Genomic DNA, 21,800 nt, shown 5'->3' with positions numbered 1-21,800 from the left:
AAGAATACAATAGTGAATCTTTGCATTATCATTCAGTAACTACATTCAGAGAATCTTAATGGTTAGAAGGGACCTTGAAAGATCACCTAGACCAACCTCCACTGATAGTAATTTGTAAATAGCTGCTAGGTTATTTTTGTGTTGAATATACAGATACTCAAGTCAGCAGGACAAACTGTTATTTGCAAATACTATTACAAATTCTAATTAGTAATAATACGTATCTTCAATAAAGCACCTATCATTACCAAGAGATCTAATAAAAATCAGCCATCATCTGTTTTAAATACTAAATTTTAATTGCTACCCTAAAGAAAATGATAATATCATCTTGTTAAAATAAAAAAACCCCACAACTAAGTCAGTGCAATGTTCTTTGGTACACAGTAGAAATATTTCTAGTTTGGATTATTTGCTGCAGAACTAATTTTCCAAGTAACAGATTTTCCACCAGTCCTTCAGGTTTAGCCTGGCGTTACAATTGTTTAGGACTTGTGAAATAGCAGATCACAGCCATATTCTACTATTTAATTGCAGTGAAAATACACTGTATCAACAAACTTCGTTTTGATCCATACTGAATTCCAGTGTCCTAGCTAAATGAAAAGAATTGGAGCAGGTAGAAATCTCATAGCCCTCTTATAAGTTTGGATGTGGGTGCCAAAAGAGCCAGATGGTGCTAGGGAAAAAAACCCCAAAAACCAGATTTTTAAGCCAGTATTCAAATTCCCATGCTTTGACTGAGACTATGCAAAGCCTACTGCACATTTATTGCTATCACACATCCTGGGTATTGGTGAGTTTCTTGTTTTGAAGTTTTTTTCCTTCCTTCTCAAGCAGAGTATCAGACAGAAGTCTAGCCTAAAATACCTGCTTTGGTGGAGCAAATTATACTCTGCAAGATTCCTCAACCACTGCTAAAGGCAAGGACAACTGTACACGCAGTAAAGAAAAAACACATTTGTATATCTGATGTCTTATTAGCTTACTGTATAATTCTTACTGGAATTAGTCTTGAAATCTGGGGAAATTGTAATTGATCTTGTGAGCTGTAAAAACTGATACATACCAGTAAGCTGAGAAACACAGCTATACAAAAACCCATTTTTATTAAGAAAATGTTAACAAGACTTTAACAGACAGATGAAATGTATCTTTCTCTAGATGTTCCTGCTGGTTGCCTCTCACAAGAAGACAAATACCTTTTCAAGTTTTGAGTCACTAAAGACTGTCTAAAATTGTGTGCTTACTTTCTTGTAGCAGAAATAATTGATTTAACTGGAAACTAACATGATCGGAGCCACATATATGCAGGTTAGTTAGCTATGTTTAGAACTCCCTTCCAACCCCTTCAATTATGTGATTAAATGGTAAGCATGCATATACTACCACTTTCTATGGTGTGAAAACATCACTTTTTATGAAGTCAAAATATGTTTGTAGCAAGATCCATTTTCTAATAAATAATGAACTCATTATCAGCATCTTGCATCTATACAGTAGCAAACAGTATTTGATTGTGGTGCTGATATAGTGCTGTGAAATATTACTTAACCAGAATCAATAAGTTATTCCTCTTACCTGTGAGAGTTTCCACAACATTGCCAGTTATGATATTCTTCCATAAGATCAATATGATCAAGAGTAGAATTATAGAAATCCGTATATGAAATAATAGGAGGGCTGATCAGACTATTTGCAGCATCTACAAAGAAAACAGAAATGTCTTTTAAAATACTGCCTGGATTTAGCACATCTGTTTTCTAGGCATTCTGAACACCAGTAACCTCAGAAACTTTAAGCCAAATCAACTCCTAATAAATTTGTCTCAGTCCTAGCTACAGAATTACAATTGTAACGTAACACCATATGACAACATATTAATTGTCATAGCAAATAGTAAATCCTTAGTTCATCCCATTTATGATATGAGAACCCCCATTTGACTCTAGCTCACTTAATGACATACACCAAGCTAAGGTTTCACAAATGAAGAATGCTGTGTTCTGCTGAAATCAATTAAAAAGGAGATGGCTTTCTTAATCACTTTCATTTAATTTCAAGCATAGCTATGGATATAACATCTACATGCTTTCTAGTTAACAATTATCAGTTTGAGTTTGATGCCTCATTGCAAAAGGGATGGAAAGGAAGGGGCACAAAACGTATGCAAAAATATGCCTTTTCCTCTACACCATCTAGACTCCCCAGTTCAAAAACTGAGTACCAAATGAAGAAAACCAATTCACATGCTATTTCATTATTTAACATTCATATCATGTCAAACAGGTTGTAAATTTTCTCTATTTGTACTTAGACATAATTAAATTTTGATCAATCAGACAGTAGGTAACATATTTCAAAGTACTAAATAACCCTTTTCCCAGAGATAAAGAAATAGCAAATCTTTACAGATAACTAGACAACACGTGTTGTCTTCAGATACAGTTGAGTTTATATGTCTTAACTGTTACTCTGGACAGGCAGGACTGTGCAGATGTATTCCAACCTTAATTTTCACTTGGTGATTTCATTTTCTCCTTAGAATGGAAGGAGAAGGAGGGTTTTACCCCTCAAGAAAAGTGGACTCCTTAAGCCTCTAATTTCCATAGTAAATGCTCTAATCACCATGCTATTGAGAAGGAGTGGAGAAGAAGGTTTGCATTTGCAATGGTCACATTTCCTGTGCTGTGTTGAGGGGGTTGGGGATTTAGGGTTTTTATTAAGCTGTAGTATTGGACTTAGGAGGCATATGTATTGTCTAACTTATCTAAGATCCTAAATACTTCTGTGGGGATAAGTTAATTAAAAAAGAAATTCTGGCAATTACATATTTAAAACAATTTATTTTATTTCATAAATCTAAGGGAGACCTTAACTTCTGTGGATTTTTGTCTGAATGACCTTTGGTTATTTGCTCAGGAAAGTGACACACAGCAACTATCCTCTACTAGAAAGAAAAAATGAAGATTTGCCAATAGATGTTTTTTGTTGCTTGTTGATTTTTGGCCTTATTTTGTAGTTCATACTGTGCCACCATCATTTCCAGTCTCCCTCAGAATGGGAGAGGTATAAACTATCCTCCCCATATGTATATGCATACACACAAACATACATACATACATATACACACAAATGAATACATATGCATACAGGGTTCAAGAAAAACACCTACTAAATAAAGCTAGGACTTTGGCTGCTGATGGAATCCACCAGGTACATTTCACCATAGGTGGAAACTCTTCAGGTTTTGCAGGAAACAGGCGTAAAGAAATAAATTGCAGTAACCTGTCCACCAGCTGCTTGAATCTCTTCTGTGAAATCCTAAAGTAAATATGCCACAGTTATTCTCCTGAGATTACTCTCCATAATAAAGTTTAGATTATCAAATTTCAATTTAATCTTTTTAAAATAAAACATGACTTTGTCCTATGTATAAAAACAAAACTGCAAATGTAAAGTTTGAAGCAGCATGCTTGTAAATATTGCCACCCAGCAATGCTCATCAGTGCACCCCTAACTATGCTTTTTAATGTCTGTGATTTAAAAGTGATACAATCATTTTTTCTTGACATCTAGTAATCAAAAAGAAAGCAAACATCCTTAGCTATTTCATCCTGCAGCCTGAATACTGAAGAACTCTGAATTTTTTTTGTTCAATAGAACTAAGTATCTCAAAATAAGAGTGGAAAGTACTTCATACGCTTGTGACAAGTGCACATTTTAAATTATGTCCTGCACCACTTCCATAACAATACATATATGTGCAGATATAGTAAAGCATCCTTTTTAAAATACAAGCTCTCCTACTTTAATGTTTTAGATTTCTAATACATGTTTTAAGAATAAAAACATCAACAACTCTATTGCATCCTTAACCAAGAGGGTAAACCTTATTTGCAAACACTGATTGAAATGAAATAATTTATGACCACAATTTCAAGCCAATCTAGACACATTACAGGGTGGGGAAAGGGAAATATAATTTTCACCCTTGCAGAGCGCAAAATCCTTTATTAACAGATACCCTAGGAGACTGGGGAATTGTGAATATGGCCGAACACGGCGGGGTTTCTTCTATCCCACACTGAACCTATCGCACAGTCATTATACAGAAGGCAATCTGCACACAAACTTAAAAGCTGCTCTTTGGGCAGTTATCCTCATATGACTTTATTAACAGAGTTATTTCAATTAATTAAAAATCTACACTCTCTCACCATCTCTATTACCTTACCAAGCAAGGACTTTATTTCATTTCTGGTTTTCATAGTATACAGTCAAGTTACAGTATCTTTTGCAAATTATGCAAGATAAACCTTTATTTAAATGAAAATCATAAAGATGTCTGCAGTAATAATACTCTTTAAATATGTATCTAAAAAGATTTACATATATAAGTTATTGTGCATGTGTTTTGGTAGAGTAACTTACACAAGTTATTCTGCACTTTAGCCTTTTTTGCATAAAGATACCCATTGTTACACATTACGTACAATTTACATCTATAAATCAGTATCACTTATTGGACTATGTCCAACTGCTCTTTGAAAACAACAAAAACAATCTCTTTGGTCAATTAAATTAACTTTCATTTAATTTATAAAACAGTCAACATCAATGGAAAGACAGTAACAATTGTAATCCTGAAAATGGAATTTTTGTTTTAGGTTGTTTTGGTTTTTTTACTTTTTAGACCAGTGCACTAGGAAATGATGGTCAGCTTCTGTTAAGGCTGCTATCTGTCTTAGCAAGTGAGCATAGATGACATAAGTAGAAGTGTTACTAAATTGAGGATTCTGAAAAAGATTAAAAAGATGTGTTAGGTTAATAAACTGCATAAAAGGAAAATAGTCATTAGGATTTTTTCTTATGCTTGTGGTTGCCAATACAATTACACAGGAAAGGAATTCACAAAATTGCTGTGACAGCAGTAAAACTATGAGAAAAAAATACTTGCAATTTCTATAACTTCTATGTTGCAAAAACATGATATTTTTGCGTCAAAAGAAAGCCCATGGGTAATAAAGGCAGCACTCAGTATATTTTTCTGGATTATCATTTACTGTGTAGCACAAATTACACTCCTCTGAGTGATGTGCTTTCCCATCTCAGTAATAAGGATTCTCATAGCTCCTGTCTTCTTGCACATCAAGCAAAACTCATTTTCCCCTCTTATGTATGATTTCACACGTTTCCACTTTTCAGCAGGATATATTCCTTATAATTCACAGCTAGTGTATCAACCCAGAGAAGAAAACTATGGTCTCAAAGAAATTAGATTCCTCTCTGATCTTGTCAAATAATGGCAGAAACCTCTCCTTGTGGGGAGAGGTGTTACCTACACTGGCAAAATTTAAAGGGGAAATTTGCTACAGATCCGAATCAACTATAGTAACAAAGGTAATAGGTTAACACAGACAGAAATCAGACAATGTAGCCAGTCAGATACACTGGCAGAAAGTCTGTTGTATAAAATGCAACACTGGAGAAAGTTACAGCAATACCGAAAAGTGCATATACTGAAACTTTCTGGAAAGATCAGGGTTATAGTATACCAATAAAGCAAATCCAGGAATAAGGAAGAAATGAGAACAAGTAGACTGATAAAACATTTGTTCTTCCACCCACAAAACTGTAAGAAACATTACATGTCTAATTAATTAGTTCATAATTTTAATCTATGCAATCCTTCCCCATCAACTATCTTCCACTGAGTTCCCATTCCCACCACGCCATATCCTACACTGCTTCCCTATTTTAATCCATTCTGACAACAAATGTGAAGTATCTCAGCTATATAAAGTATCTTGTTTGCATAGTATACTGGTTTATAGATTATAAGTTAAGCAGACATGTAATTAAGTACAAATACTATATTTTTCTTACCTGTAAAAGTATACAGTATGCTCTAAGGTCATCTTTTGTTCGTGGCCTAAGAATGAATGAAATAATCAGCAGAACCATATCATATATACACATTAAGAGTCATAAAATCATGCACTCTACAATTTAACTTGGACAATATGTGTAGAATATCATCTTGAAGGATCTTCACTGCTCTCAGAAACTGAAGAAGACACTTAAAAGATTCTGACCATTCTCTAAAGGCAGTAGGCTATTTTAGCATTATTCTTTTATGACACAAGAGAGAAAAACAAAGTAAGAACTGAAGAGTAAGAAGTGTTCTAAGGATGGAAGTTTGTGCTGTTGTTTATTTGTCTATCTTGGGTGACACCACAGAAGAGTTTATCTGCCTCACCTTTCATGTTTCCTGCCAAAATTTTCCATGAACTTCTACCACTGCAGCATCTGTACTTGCTATTTATCTGCTTCAAGAGTTTCACATAACCATAAATACACATGCAACAACAGCACAGATAAGGTAATATAAGGTAAAAACGGATAGCCAAGGGCTGGGTCACAGGTGAGTGACAATAAGGTGCTGTCTCTTGCTATATCTTTTTGTGAATTGAACTACACATTCTCACTTCTATTGCTTCTTGCTAAAAAGTCATGCCCAAACCCTCCTGTCTTTGGGCTATCCCTTCCTGCATCCTGCACTGCCCTTTCCATGCTATTGCCACACAACAATGGTACTGTAAAGTAAATTTTGGATCAAGGAATTCTGTAGGCCAAAACACATATACACATATATATAGAGGCTGCTGTTAGGGAGTGGGCAAAAAAATGTACTTCAGTCTTAGAAGATGAGTTCCTTTATTCATCTCACAGTTCAGGTGCCCAAAAGATTGCCCTGGTAACAAGCAGCTGAGATTTTGTTGAGGAATGTATGGCTGGGTCTGGGTGTGCCTCTCAGAGGTTCACTATCAACTTACAGAGTTCAAGATATATTTCAGCAGATTTGCCACAAGGAAAAAAGTTCTTACGAGTTAAGTAATTATCAGAACATTTTCTTTCTTTGGCTAAAACAACAAAGACAAAACGTATATCTGCTCTAAGTTTTGGCAAAGCACTAATGCAAACAATTACAATTACCCTTTCCATTCCTGTAGCAGACCATTTATTACTCCTTTTAGGACTGATTTTTGAACATCTTGAGGCTATGGGAAAAAAGAGAGGAAAAACAATCTCTGATGTAATTATACATATCATACAGAAGACATTGTACAAACAAGTAAGTTCGTTTTGCTTGTCAATCAAGCCAGTTAAGAAACCTTTGTGTCACAGACTATTAGCTGAGGCCTTGAGTTGTGCCAATAGTGGCTTTCAACAACTTAAAAACTGTAAATATAATTTCTAAGTTACTCCTGTCCTTCCTTTACTGGGTACAGTACCTACTTTTTGCTACTGCCATCTTCACACTTTCCTTATTTCCCAGCATGCAGTGATCCATCAAAGTCAAGCTGTATCTTGCAAGCAGTCTTTGAGATCTGTAACTGTATAGGCTGTGCATTACTAGTACCAACAACTTCCTCCTCCCTTACTACAGCAGTTTTCATGATTCTACGGCAATTCTCATAGGACCATTTTAAGTATGTTTCGAGAGATTCTTCAAAAACTGTGTTTGAGAAAACCTTTTGGTACAATTTGTTTCTTAACACATTTCTTTGCTGAAATAATTGTTATAACATTTTAAAACATCGACTTTTTTCTTCTACTTACAGTATTTAATAAGGCATCATAGACGACATTCACAAATTTTGTGTTGATTCCAGAATCCTCAATGGTATTAAATGAAGAACTGGTATCCTTCTGTGAATTAGATAATACACAAAGCATTTTGGGTTTCAAATGTTTTCAGTGTTCTAGCTATCTTGAAAACTAAAAGTCTAACAGCAAATTTAAACAAAACACATACATATATAAATGTTTATTTTCCTTATCAAAACATAAGAGACTAAGTTGCTTTTATTAATATCTGAAAGATGAAGATAAACAATAGTAATCCTACACATTGTCAATGTAACTCCATTACCTTGTCATTCTGTTTTAAAAATGTAATTTCAAACAATGAATCACATCAAATTTTCCTCTTACATCTCTGTCAATGCATCATCAGACAAGAGCAACAAAATCATAAGCATTCAGTACTTGTAAGGTAAAAGTCACAGTTTTTTTGTCTAGGTTCATGCCCTACTGTCCATATTAAATATCATAAGCACATTTTTCAGAAAATAATAATTTAGCACGAATTCATAAAGTTTCCAACCACAAGCACAACCTTTCTCATGGAAAACGGTATATGATCACAACACAACAGCTATACTACTTGAGTCCATATCATGCTTTTTTTAGAGACAAGGAATTTCTCTTTCCCGATTTGCCTGGGCTTCCATATTAGCTGCCCTAACTTGTGTGTTTTTAAACTACAGTTTGAGTAAAATGTATTTACACAGTCAAAGTGTTGCAAAATATACTGGAAATTAAAATCTGCACTATATTTGAAATAAAAAGGAATCAATAAATCAATGACGTAACAGGCTGTCTACTAAAGGCAGATGAGATCATGATAAAATGATCTTAGTGACCTTAAGTAAGTAGCTGCAAGCCTTTAACTGATGTTTTTTGTAAACACTTTGAAGATATACAGCACTGTAAGTACTACATAGTATTATGAATTATTTTCTACCTTAAATGCAGCATTTATCTCCAGGAAAGAATCAAACGTTGTAGTATAAAAATCATGTACAGCTTTCCAATCTCCCGATGACTTAGCCTTTTCCATATCATCCCTAGAAAGAATACATTAAAATATTGGTAATATAAGTGTTAGGTCTTCCTAACCATTTCAGACTTTAGACTGTACCATAACTCTAAAGCTTTCCTCATTAAGCACACTGAGATGATAGACAAGTACAATACCAGTTATCTTTTTAACATCTTCCTTGTCATCTTAAGATCACAGTATTACAACAGAACAAAAGAGTAGTTTGTGTTTAATACACCTGAGCAACATCTCATATTAAAAAATGTTAATTTACGGTGTCACAGTTCAGTATGTTAAGATAATTACCAGAACAGAGTTACATTGAAGATATACTGACATGATAGAATCTGAGACTAATTTAAGTATTAAGTCTCCTAAACTAGTCAAACTGTAATTTGTACAAAGTCTTATTTATCTTCAAAATTTTCAAATAGAATTTAATCTTTGGATGAGACTGTACATGATCCTTAAAGGGACAGCAAAATCTCTGAATTTACTCTTTAAGTCCTTTAAATATTGGACCTTAGAGTAAGTATCAGCACACAAAATTTAATGTAATATCATACATTTAACAAACAAACCAACCCCAATCAACCTTTGAAGCAGAATTTTATTTTAGCAATCTACAGTGTTGGTGATATAAATCCCAGTTTGCTCCCCCACAGGCAATACTGATGTACTACATGTTTTCAAAAAGTCATCAGTGAAATACATAAAAAATGCTAATGACTTTTTAATACTTTATTTGAAAGAATAAAATTCTTTATAATTTCATAATTAGGCAGCAGTCAATAGATAAAAAAAATCTGAACGTAGAAAATATTTCCACCCTTAAGACCATCTGATTACCAATAAAGGATGAGCTCTTGTCAAATTCTTTCATCCCTCTTTCTATTTCCACCAAATTCACATCACGACTAACCAAAAAGTATTCCTTTTCCTCATTGAATGCACACAATTTTAAACACAGAAAAGAGCAATGAAGAGTATATGCATCTACATGTCTTGCAGCAATTGCAATTTAATTTTTTCCCCATCTGTTTCAAGATCAGAAGAATCAGGCTTCTTCCTAGCAGTACTTATTTCCTGACTGAGATTATCCTACTGCAAGACACTCCAGGGTGTTATAGTAGCATAATGTTGCTCTGTGGGTGCTAAGGCTAAATAAAAAAAGCAAGCTACACTTTAATGAATTAGTAAATAATCCTCTGAGATCATATCCACGCTAAAGAAACACTCTGCCAATACATGTTCATGTATTGCAGGCAGAATCCCCTACTGTTGACATGTCTCATGCCATTAGTTTTTTGAAGTTATGCCATTTTCTCAAATGACAGTGTCAATATCACAATTTTGGGGAACATCTTAAGTAAAGATAAAATGCTTCCTATTGCCTTGCACCCACAGTGAAGCAAGCAAAGCTTTGTGGTGTAGACTTGACCTCAGGGGAACAGCTGATATTAGTTCAAAATGACTCAGGTGGTTTCCCAGGGAACTTCTGCTAGCCTAGCTAAGTCAATCAAGCTTCATGTGTCGAGCACTATAACAGTCCTAGAAAAAATCTAATGCAGATACAGTTTTGATTAAAGGTCTCTATGGGTCTGGAATAACAGAAGTGGAACACAAGACACTATCAATTCTACCTCTAGCTTAATCAGTGTTATGGGTCAGCAACATATATAGTCTGCCCAAATTAAACTCTTTTTACATAGGCAAACTTAAAGCATCGTGCCTCTTAGAGAGAATTGCTAGCATAGCTTGCAGTGACATTGCTTAAAATGCTGGTCACATAAGAAGCAAGGATACATGAAAATGAAGTAAGTTTTTGCCATTGAACTTTGCCATTGAAAACTGGCACTCAGCATAAAATTAACATAATGCAGAAGAAAGTATGCATAAAAAGTATGAAAATTAACATAATGCATGAAGAAACATCATCTGCACTTTTAGCCAAAGACAGAAATAGTGCAGTCCACATAACCACCAGGTCCTCAAACATGATGTTACACAGGTATGTATCTGATGTACAGTATTTCACACAAGATTGAGGATGCCCAGTACCTCAACGGACAAGACACATCCATTGGTAGGACAAATAAAATACCTAAGACTGAAAGGGATTTTCCAGTTTACAATAAGCCGTATGTTTTTTTTCCCCCAAAATGAAACATCTACTGAATGTCACGAACTGAGTTTCTAACTCTGAAGTACAAGCTCTGCCATTTCTTGAACAGAACAACAATTCAAGCTAGAGAAAGTATTCTGATAACTTTCATACTTAACTGGAGTTATCAATCCCACCATCACAATTGGACTACTTCTCACTCCTACTGAATTGTTTTCTCATTTGAGATTAACAAAATCAAATGTATGCATTAGGACAAAGTAAAGAAAGGCCAAAGAAATAAAGTACACTTTGACAAGCACCAGCGTAACTTACTGAAAATCTTTCACAGTTTTGGTTCGGATGGGAAGGGAAGGTTCAGGAGGGATTGGTGCTTTCAGTTCTTGGGGTAGTGTATCTATGGAGATGCGCTGCTTCTGTCGTACGTCAAGGCAAATGGATGGTAGGTCTCTCACTTATTAAAAAAAGTAAAGAATGATATATAAAATGCAGTCACATACATCTAGCCACTAAAACACAGGTATATAAGCACTAAGGAAAACTCGCTGGTTGATTCTACATCTTTAAAGCACTGCTCATCCAAGTATTTTTCTTACCACATGCTCATGATGGACATGACTAATTGAAGGAAAATAAAACTGTGTCCTGAGTTTGTAACTATCTTTGTGAACAAAGCACTACCTCCTGCCAATGGAAGGAGAAAACTGGCCCATCTGTCTCCTGTCTAAAGCCTTCTGAAAGGATAAGCTCTTGGGCCAAGTTGCAAAGAAATGATTTGCCTATTACAAAAACAAAGAAAGAAAACCAGATTTTCACAACTGAATTGCTGACATGCTGCTGGTAAAAAAAAACCCAAACAAAGAAAGCTGGTAGCCTGTGTTCCAAGTCATTATTAGGGAAAACAACAAAATATTGTACTTACATAAGACACACTGGTATTACATCAGTAACATGCACTGGTATACATACAGTAGTATTCACATCACGCAAGAAAACTGTCAGTAAATTAATATACTCAAGTCTGTTTTGCCTGTGACATTAATTGGAAAGTGGACTCCCTGTCTTCATCTCAATCCATGAGCTTTTCCTTCTTACTTTCTCCTCATGTCCTTTTGATGATAGGGAGTGTTAGTGCAGTTTGGTGGGCATCTGGTAGTCAGCCAAATGAAACCCATCAAAACCCTTTTCCAATGCAGTATACACAAACTTACATTTTAATGAGTGTCTTCTCGAATATCCTTAAAATGCTTTTTTAGTCTGATTTATACTGCATGTTTTTAAAGTATTTATGAAATATGATGTATGTTTTGGATAAAAGACATTACATAGAAGTGTCCTAAAAAGTCAAACATATTAAACGAAAATCCTCTATGAATTGTCTAAGAACCCTGTAAGCCTTTTCCAAGAGTTGTTTTTTTTTTTTTAAATTAACTAAACATTGAAGCAGTATCACCGCTCCACTTTCCACTCCATTTATCACAGCAGGGAAATAGATGCTAACAAAATCCCTCGAATACAAAGGCAGATCCCTTCACTTATGATAATGACACAGATACTGTCAATGTGACTAAACTCAGCCACAATTCATCAGACAATAATAGATCAAAGCCGTCCTCAATCCCTGAGTATGGCATTGATTATAGATATAGAACCTTGCTCATATTCACAGCTAGAATTTAAAACTATTTAAAGAGAAGTGTAGTAATTTTAAAAATGACATATAGTAACTCAATTCAAGTCATGGTTCCAAACAATCTTGCCATAAAAATGCTCTGCTATTGCAAATCACTCTCTGAAAGCAGCATGGACTGACTTAAGAGTACTTTATTTTTACACCCTGAGAAAGACAAGTCATTTTCATTTAGCTCCCATTCTGTCTATGCAATTTTAAATGGATAAAAAAAATTGAATTATAACCAGTTGAATACTGAAATGAGGAAAACAGTCTCTCCACGTCTGTGGAAGAGACAGCTGCTGACAGAAGCTGTTTCTCATGTCAGTAAACTGAGGCTGCAGGTGCTAAGACGGTGACTTGTAGCATGTCAGTGATGTAATTTTCTTTGAAATACATGCAGCTTAAATTAGATATACTAAAAATGAATTTTAATAATACGTTTAATAAATACTGTCAGTTTCAGTATGTTTTGCCAATATTCAGGTTTATTTGTAAATACATTTATTTACTTGTCTGACATTCAAAAGCATTAATTAAGATCTATCACTGGAGTTCCATTGAGGAGAAACTTGAAACTTTATGTATTGAGTTGATAAACAGCAATAACACAATATTATAACAGAAGAAACAGCAATAATTTCTGGCTGTTTGCCCAGATACATCAAGTAAAAAGACTCAGCAATGCATGACTGCTTTGGGAATGAAGAAAAACTTTGAGGGAGAAAAATCTCATTGATACAAAGCAGAATTGACTAGTACAAGCAAATTTAAGGTGAATAAATTTGGAACAGCAGTTATTTTTCATGGTGATCCCAGCTAATGGCAGATGAACATTTTCAAAGTAGGTAAAGCAAACATATCTTACTTGTAACATTATAAAAGCAGTAGAACAATCTAATTCATAAATAGATTTCATACCAGAGCAGTGTTGCATTAGAAGACTTGTTACATAAATTTCGTCTCTGTGGCAGCTACATAGCAAAGCAACATCACTCTAGCTCTCCTGATGTATTTACCATCATTATCTTTTCCATACTTTTGTTTTTGAACAAAATCAATGTTGTTTGAACTCAAGACTAACATATTATCAGTATATGCACATATAGATACATATCTATGTTGAGAGATAAACAAAAAACCCCACAAATGAAGTATCATTCCTGAACTCCAGAATAGCAAATGAAGCATTTAACTGAGAAGTTTGTTCCAATGATTATTTTTTCCATCCACTACACATACTTCCTCAAAAAATTTTGAGTGCACCTTGGACTGCTACTAAAAATAATCTCGTTTTATACAGGCAGGTTATCCTAATCCTTAAACTACCAAAATAACAGCCCAGTTTTACACATTGGGCTCTATTTCAAGAGTATCCTTGAGTACAATAAATATTGCCATACGTTAGTGTGGTAAAAATCAACAACTAAGTACTTGTGAGCCAGTAATTACAACTGGGACAGTAATATATGCAGCAAGAACTGAGGGCACTTAAGATAGAGAGGTGTTTAGAATTTAGCACTCTTGTCAGGGAGGAGAAGCAGGGAGATTTCTTCTGGTTAGTGAAACAAATTCTGTACAAGAGTACTGTATTTTCCACACTGCTTGGCCCAATTCTAGATTTAGTTTACTTTTGTACTCAATTTTATTAAGCAGTAGGCTTTCATATCATAACATAAAATTCTGCTAAGCAACTATTCAGACCGAAGATGGAGAGGAAATAAGGCTTAAATAATGAAGGACAGTAGCCTGGAGTCCATGAATCAATTGCATGTATGTTTCTATTTTAAAGGCCAGCAGATGCTTAGTTAACATTGACCAGAGGTCACTTTTAGCTTCTGAGGAAAACAATGTCATCTGAGAAAAGCAAAACATTTTATTTCTCTGAGGACTTTCAGATTCCTAAAATATTGCAATTGCTTACATGCAATTTGCATATGAATAATTTTATTTTAAAATATATAGGTGAGAAAAATGGCCACTTGAAGTTTTTTCTTCCAACTTTCTTAGCTCAACCTTACAGCACTGTGTAAAAACAGCAGAGCTCTGGCCTGCTTTGCAGCATCTGCTTCTTGCCTTACCCCAAAGTATTGCCCTCAAGAGCATAATTTCTTGCCTAACTCTGCTAACTTACACAGTGGAAGTAGAATTCTTCACTGGCCATCTCCAGCCACCTTGGTTTCCTTTGTGTGGTCCAAAATGACTCATGCAAAGTACAAAATCCCATCTGTCATTTACACATAATTGCCTTTTCTGTTTCCATGAAATTTTTTTCCCCCTAACTCCATAACAAAAAATGCTTATTACAAAAAGTCTTGTGTTGACTTTCACTTTTACAGTACATACAGCTAGCCAGGATATAAAGGTATTTTTAGTAAGGATCCAGTTGTGCAAGGTATGAGCCACCTTTTTCTGCACAAGTTTGAAACTATCAGTACCCATCCGCAGTTTCGTTTCAAACTCACACTACTCAAATATCTTACTTAACACAGTCTCTTTCTCTCTAGCCTGAGATTCACTGAAAGCTATAAAGAACTACCAAGCACAATAAGGCTGAAAGGGACCTGCTCAGAGGCAAGATCAATACAAACCTGACAAATGCTTGTAATACCTTTTATCATAGGTCCCAAATAACTGAAACTCCACATTCTTGCGCAAAAATATAATAAAGGGTTCAGGTCTAACCACAATGTCATCTCATCGAGCTTCATGTTTTCAGCCTACCATAGCAAATACACAGCTCCACCTCCTATATTTTCATCAATTATTGTTACCCCATGACACCACATTTACTCTCCTTCTTGCCTTTAAAGCTTCTCAGAACTTACCAATCTTAGCCTGTGAATTTTATTTTGCGTCATCGCTGAAAAATGGCAACTCTCAGCAACTGTCTCCATTAAAAGCCCCGTGCTTGCCTCACCCCTGACATCCTTCAGGTGGGTGACAGTAAAATCTCCACAAACATCGGACAATTTCGACAGAAACTTCCATCTGACTGCAGCTAGAAAAACAGCATCTGCTGATGGACTACTGAATCTAACTTTCCTTAAAATATCAGATAATTATTTCATCCTCTAAGTCTACTTGCTTTTCTTATCCAACTTGTCTCTATATCCTCTGCAGAGGATGGACTATCAGATATGTCACTGCCAGCACAATGTACAACACAGCATAACTTAATGAAACGTAGATTTCAAAATTTTCTGGCACTACCACGATACAAATATTGGTAGAACACTGAGCACCTTCTTAAATTGGTAACTAAGTAACACAGGATTTCTATTCTCTTACCATTTTTGATGTTGGGTATAACAAGTTGCGTGGGCGAACTACCATTTCCGATGTCTTCTTTCTTTTGGTTGATAGTTGTGATGAAATTGCTGAAAGTGGAAAACTGATTTTTGGCATCTCTCTCCAATCCCTGTAATTAAGATGATAGCATGCTATAAAGGCCTAATACATTACTGCAAGAGTAATCTTACTCATGAGGTATTACACAGAATCCTTAAATACCTTTCACCTGGAAATCAGAGTGGTAGCACCTAAATAAGACAAACAAGAATTCTGCAAATTTGTTTCAAATTTAATCAGGAGACATAACATAAGATTCCTTTCCATTACGTTCAAAAACTCAAGTATTACTTTGTAGGATATGAAGATATCCTTGGATTATTGTGAGAAAGACACGGTATCACTAGAATGCTTTTAACAATATTCTCAGTTTCCAGATCCCCATTTCCAACTACTTTTACATTCCTCGTTATATCCAGCTCAGTTTAAACAGATCAAAGTACCTCATGTTCCTTTTTCCAAATAACCCTAATATACTGAAGTAGTTTAGAGAAATTACCCAAGACTTGAAATGTGGGGCCAAAAATTCTGTGTGAGATAATCTGCTAATAAAATTGAAATACTAGCTATCTGGGGAAAACCCCCTAATGATTCAAAATCATCAGCATCAGCTGCCACTGAAGAAAGGCTGGCCAACAAACATTTGTTAACAGTGTTAAAAAAAAAACACAACTGTTTGAGCATCTGTATGTGCTGCCACTAAAGAGTCTGTGCAAGCCTTTGCTTTGCTAAGAAGTGTTGAGTTTTAACAGTGCAGTGAAATCACACTACAGACTTCAAAAGCATTGTGAAAATCCATCTATTTGACATCAAGTGTTATTAGATATGGTTATTTACTCTGGAGAATTTGCAAAGCATAGGTGAGTTAGGGAGCTTGCCCAAGATGATAAAAGTCCCATTATGGCGATTTTAATTTCCAACTCAGCTACAAGTCATTGGTTGATATCAGGAAAAGGCAGATCAACTCAACCAAAATATACACAGTCTTCTGCACATCATGATTTTCAGGCTCACATTAACCTGTAAGTTTATTTGCTTGATAGCTAGGACCTATGCTCTCAGTTCAGGGGAAAAAAATGTTTTCATGCAAACAAAAACTGTAAGAATAAAAATTCTAGAATAACTAATTCTAGAATACTCTTTTTTTTTAAGCCATACATTGCCCTTTCCCCTTAAGAGCAGTAAATTTTGACTAAGACATGCAGCCAGAGTTGCAAGGAAAGCACTTCACTTCCACCACAACATCCTGAAATATCACCAAGAGGGTAATAACACAGCCCATAAACCTGTTGTACCACAGAGTACGCAAGCCGGTACGCTGCCAGGAATATTAAATAACTGTGGCACAAACAGCCATTTTTCCATGGCTTAGAACTTGACAAATTATAAATTTGAACAATCAACAGGACTTCTGGCTTTACAAATACCAAGTTTCAATTTCTAGCTCAAAATTCCTTGTATGCAACAAACATTCAAAAATAACATGTATGTACCACTACAATTTTCACATTAACTTTTTCTCTTATTCTGTAACCTTTGAAATATCATTAAGATGCTGCTTAAAAATCACCTGGCACATGACTGAAAAAACACACCCAGTCTGATCAAACATGTCAAGACATGATTGACTGGAAAAGGACTTTTAAACAAATCCAGATCTGAGGTTAATGTGCTGTGTCACAATGTAAGCTCTAGGCAGAAAACCTCTGGAACTTGGACAAGTCTAATTATGATTATTAGGGAATAGATATAAAACATAACTGAGAAGAGGAGCTTTTATGAAACAGACTATTGTGACTGACTCAGCTTTCTAGGTTTTACTCCAGCCATGCCACTGAAATAGCATAGTTGAACAATTACTTAAAAACGTTCTTAGTGTCACTTCCCTCAGCAGTGATCAGAAAGAACAAAAACTGCAGGTGCTATTTACCTCCACCACCCTGCTCCAAGTTCAGTTACAACAGTAAATGAACATATGTACAAAGGCTTTACTGGAAAGCCCTGGAAGAATACTAGGAAACTACATGCTCATTAGTGAGGATCTCTGACATCTCATGGGCTAGTGATCTAGGTAGGACAAGCCTACAGCACCATATCATACTTACAAAATTTTGCATGAGGTCAATGAGCCTATAGAGCCTAAGACTCCACACACATACTGTCATCAGAAAACTGAACCCCCATGTAAAGAATGGGTATGCTTAAGAGCAAGTAATCCTTAATCTCTTTTTTAAAGAGCATATTAATAACTCACCACTCTGCAGGCTTCTCTGTGGAAGTTTTCCAGAACGTTAAGCCCTTCATAAGACTAGAGAAGTACTAGCATTATGCTTTCTGAATCTCTGTTTTTCACTATTGAAGCCAGGAGGTGAAAATAAGTCAAACAGTTGGCAAAAAACACATGCAGAGTTCTTTTTGGGAAGGTGCAAAAGACTATCTAGAAGAGTTTCTTGAAAATCATACCCTTTAGTCTTAACATAACTCACTCAAGATCCACATGGGAGTGGCAAGCAAAAGCCAGTGAAGATTAAAAGGTTTTCTTCCCTGTCCAAGACAACATGGAGGTCATTCAGATTACTAAAGGCAATCAAAGCAACAGCCATACCCAATGAGTACAGAAGTAGTATGATTTTTCCTTCCATTCAGATCTTGAAAGGTGTGACACAAGACTGGTTTTGCTTAACACTAGCCTCTACTTGTTCCCTCTTACTGGGAAAAAGTTATTTAGCTTCCCACAAGTTTCTTTGCTGAATCTGAATACTGACCTCCAAATCATCATTCCCTATACATTACTTCCAGTCGTCATTTGCTCCATTAGAACTCATGCCTGAACTTCTTGCAGGATCGTGTTCATTTATTCATGGACTAATTTAATCTCCACAACTGTCCTTAGAAATAGAAGGTTTTTTTTAAAAAGTAGCAATTATGCTGCAATTCCTCACAGCCCTTAGCTAGGAAAAGCCAAAATCTGAATGACAATAACAACAGTCACGCAATCCCTTTATTCCAACTTGACACGAGCTTAAACTACAGGTGAAACATCTTTCACACACATGCTCCTAGGAGAAAAAAGCAGCCATGGTCATCCAATTGACTTACTAAAATCCTGACCTTTTGCACAGCTATTGCAGAAAATAAAAACTGTTTAAAGGATGTGTCACATCTTCATATTGCTTTTTAGGAAGCTCTAGTCATTCCACATCAGTTGCACAAATCTATGGTGGTCTTTTAGTGCACTGAAAAAAAATGTCAGTTACACAAAATCTGGGGAGATGTTCTGAGACAAGTATATCGGAGACTGACTTCATAGTCAAGGTTTAGTATTTACATCACCACAGTCATCATATGATGACTAACTTTAGAAATAACAAGCAGAGAGAATATGAAAATAAAGGTAATCTGGAGTACCACTGTATTTGTATCAGGTATGTATTTTTAAAGGGAGGGAATTTTAACAGGGAAAATGCATGAATAAGCAAAGATCTTCTTTCAAAAGACAGTAATTTTTCCCTTTTGTCACCACAACATATTATAAACTCTTCCTGAGTTTACTGATGAGGAAGCTGAGAATTTATGTCTCTCTTTAAAAGTGTTTGAGGGGATTTAAGTAACCTCCATTTTTTAAAATGTTCAATCAGAAGAACTTTCAACAAAATAATTTGTGTGAATCTTACAACATACTTCACAAAGTCCTGAAATTAGATGTGTAGGTTGGTCACAACCAGGGCTTAGAAGTACCTTCTTTATAGCAACACGAAGGTTTTGCAAAAGCATACCGGGATTTCTCATTTGGTATATTTGTATCAAAGCTTCCCCACATTCTGCTACAATTAGGGAAATCCAGGGCTATGGAAACGTCTATTACAGAGAAAGAGTTTTCAGGACAGACTAACACACTATTAAAACCCATACACAGCTCTTAGCAAATTCAAAATCCCACAAGCATTTCACAAGCCACGACACTTAGCCAGGTCTAAGCGCCTCTGCAGCTGATTTAACTTATGCCTGTGGTCAACAGTTCCGAGGTACATGAAGGACGTCGAGCAACAAACAAGTTCTCCTGATCCTTTAAAGCAGTGGGAATTCTATGTGGCTGCCCAGTAGCACATGTTTTTCATCAGCTGAACTAAGCCTGACACATTTTAGAACACTACATGTATCCTTATTCTGAACAACTGTCATTTTCAGTTCAAAGTCTGAAGTGAAGATTTTCAAAAGTAAAAATAACTCCTGGGCACTTGTCCATTACAGACTTCTCCCACCAAATCTGTATTTGAATCACAAGAACAAACATATTCTTCCACATTCAGCCAGATTTCCAAAGCTGAAAGTCTTTCAGGAGGCTGGAACGTTGTAGGCAAAACACAAAATTGGCAGAATTGCTCAAAGGAGTTTGCAGTTTGCTGACAATTACTTTTGTTTAACATCACAGTTATTTCACGACAGTCATAAACATTAGGCTCTCAACCTTTTAAACTCCAAGTATGTGAACTGATAATTTCTAGTAAGTCAGATACTTATCAGAACTGTTGAATTAAAATATCATAACTGTATCACTTACTACAAAACTGGTAAATTTTTTGCTCTGTTGTTGGACTGAAGTAACTTATAGCAAGCTTTAACATTAAGCTATGTGAGATACTCAACTCATGCCAAGAAACTGTTATAATATCATATGGTCAGCAGAAAGAAAGCCAGAATCCCAGTACAATTTAAAATCTCAGCCGATGTTTCCGAAATAAAATTATTCTGGTAAATATCCTTCTGACACCTTTTTTTTTACCCTGTAACTCATTCATCAGTTATCCATCTGGTTTATCAGAAATAAAAGCCGGAAGACATCTTTTAACAAAAAGTTAAAAATACCGAAGTATTTTCCAGCTAGCTCTCTTGCTACTAAAGTGTATTGAAAAGTGTAGCTGAAACCCTCCACCCCCGACAACCCTTAACGAACACTCACAATGCTGCAAACCCTCAGTCATGACTAACCCAAAAGAGCAGACCGTTGTAAAATGTTACAGAACTATAAGTAGACGAAGAATTTATAGCTTCATTATGTCACTGCCTACAGATGCACTTGTTATTTAAAAAAAAAAAAAAACTTGAATGAAAGCCTCTGAACGGAAAGGAGCATGAAAGAAAAAGAACACGACGATCCCACACTCCCCGAATAAAGCGGCAAACACAGCATATGCAGTGGGGACCGTAAAGACGGTCCCGCTTGCCGCGGCCGGCGCTGACGGGTCGTCCGGCCCCAAGACACCTACCCCGGCAGCCGCGCCGGATGACGACGGGATGGGAGGCAGTTTCTCTCGCTCCATTTCTTTCTGTCGTCCTTTCTCCGGTTCTTCCTCCTCTTCTTCCTCATCCTCACCGCCCTCCTCGTCTGATGGAGGTGCCGCGCTGCCCTCGTCGTTCAGCTCCGCGCCCGGCGGGAGCTTCGCGTCGGGGCCGGGGGGGAGGTCGGCGGCCGCCGTGGCCGCCGGTGGGCTCTGCAGCGACATAGCCCCGTCCTGGCCGCCCCGCGCCTCTCTCCTCACGGCAGTCCCTCCCGGCACCTGAGCCCTCTCGCCCTCTCCTTTCTCCTGCCTCCCTCCGAAGAGACTCGGCAAGCACCCCCAGCGCCGCCGCTCTGCTCCGCTCCGCCGCGGCACTGCAGCAGCCGGGCTGCTCCGGGCGCTCATACACCCCCGCACGGCGGGGCGGAGCGCAGCCCAGCCGCCCCCGCCGCGGCCCCGGCGAGGAGGGGGGGAGCGCGGGACGCGGCGGAGCGAAGCGAAGGCGGGCTAGCGCTGCCAGACCCGGCTGCTCTCGCGCCCCCTCAGCCACCGCGGGCAGGAAGAGGGGCGGCCGCCGCCATGTTGTTTATCGGGGGCTCATAGAAACGCGCTTGGCAACCAGGGCGCCGCGCGGGGGCAGCGGAGGACACGGCTACGGAAACTCCGTAGTGCTGGAAAAGCCGCGGTGCCGGCCAGGAGCTG

At 36.8% G+C, this 21,800-nt stretch overlaps 1 protein-coding gene across 1 annotated transcript in view; it reads right to left on the bottom strand.

Moving 5' to 3' along the window:
- Positions 1-21,503, bottom strand: part of HECTD2 (HECT domain E3 ubiquitin protein ligase 2) — a 33,974-nt gene extending 12,471 nt beyond the window's left edge. The window contains exons 1-10 of the mRNA XM_010210384.2: positions 21,087-21,503; positions 15,760-15,889; positions 11,112-11,250; positions 8,594-8,696; positions 7,627-7,716; positions 7,000-7,064; positions 5,890-5,935; positions 4,690-4,799; positions 3,176-3,324; positions 1,582-1,705 (exon numbers count right to left, since the gene is read on the bottom strand). Of these exons, the coding sequence (XP_010208686.2) occupies positions 1,582-1,705; positions 3,176-3,324; positions 4,690-4,799; positions 5,890-5,935; positions 7,000-7,064; positions 7,627-7,716; positions 8,594-8,696; positions 11,112-11,250; positions 15,760-15,889; positions 21,087-21,503 (1,373 nt within the window). The remainder of the gene's footprint in view (positions 1-1,581; positions 1,706-3,175; positions 3,325-4,689; positions 4,800-5,889; positions 5,936-6,999; positions 7,065-7,626; positions 7,717-8,593; positions 8,697-11,111; positions 11,251-15,759; positions 15,890-21,086) is intronic.
- Positions 21,504-21,800: the final 297 nt, after the last annotated feature.

This window comes from Colius striatus, chromosome 8 (assembly GCF_028858725.1).
Source record: "Colius striatus isolate bColStr4 chromosome 8, bColStr4.1.hap1, whole genome shotgun sequence".
Taxonomy (NCBI): domain Eukaryota; kingdom Metazoa; phylum Chordata; class Aves; order Coliiformes; family Coliidae; genus Colius; species Colius striatus.
The sequence above is the reverse complement of the archived record's forward strand: the minus strand, read 5'-3'. Positions and strand labels throughout refer to the sequence as shown.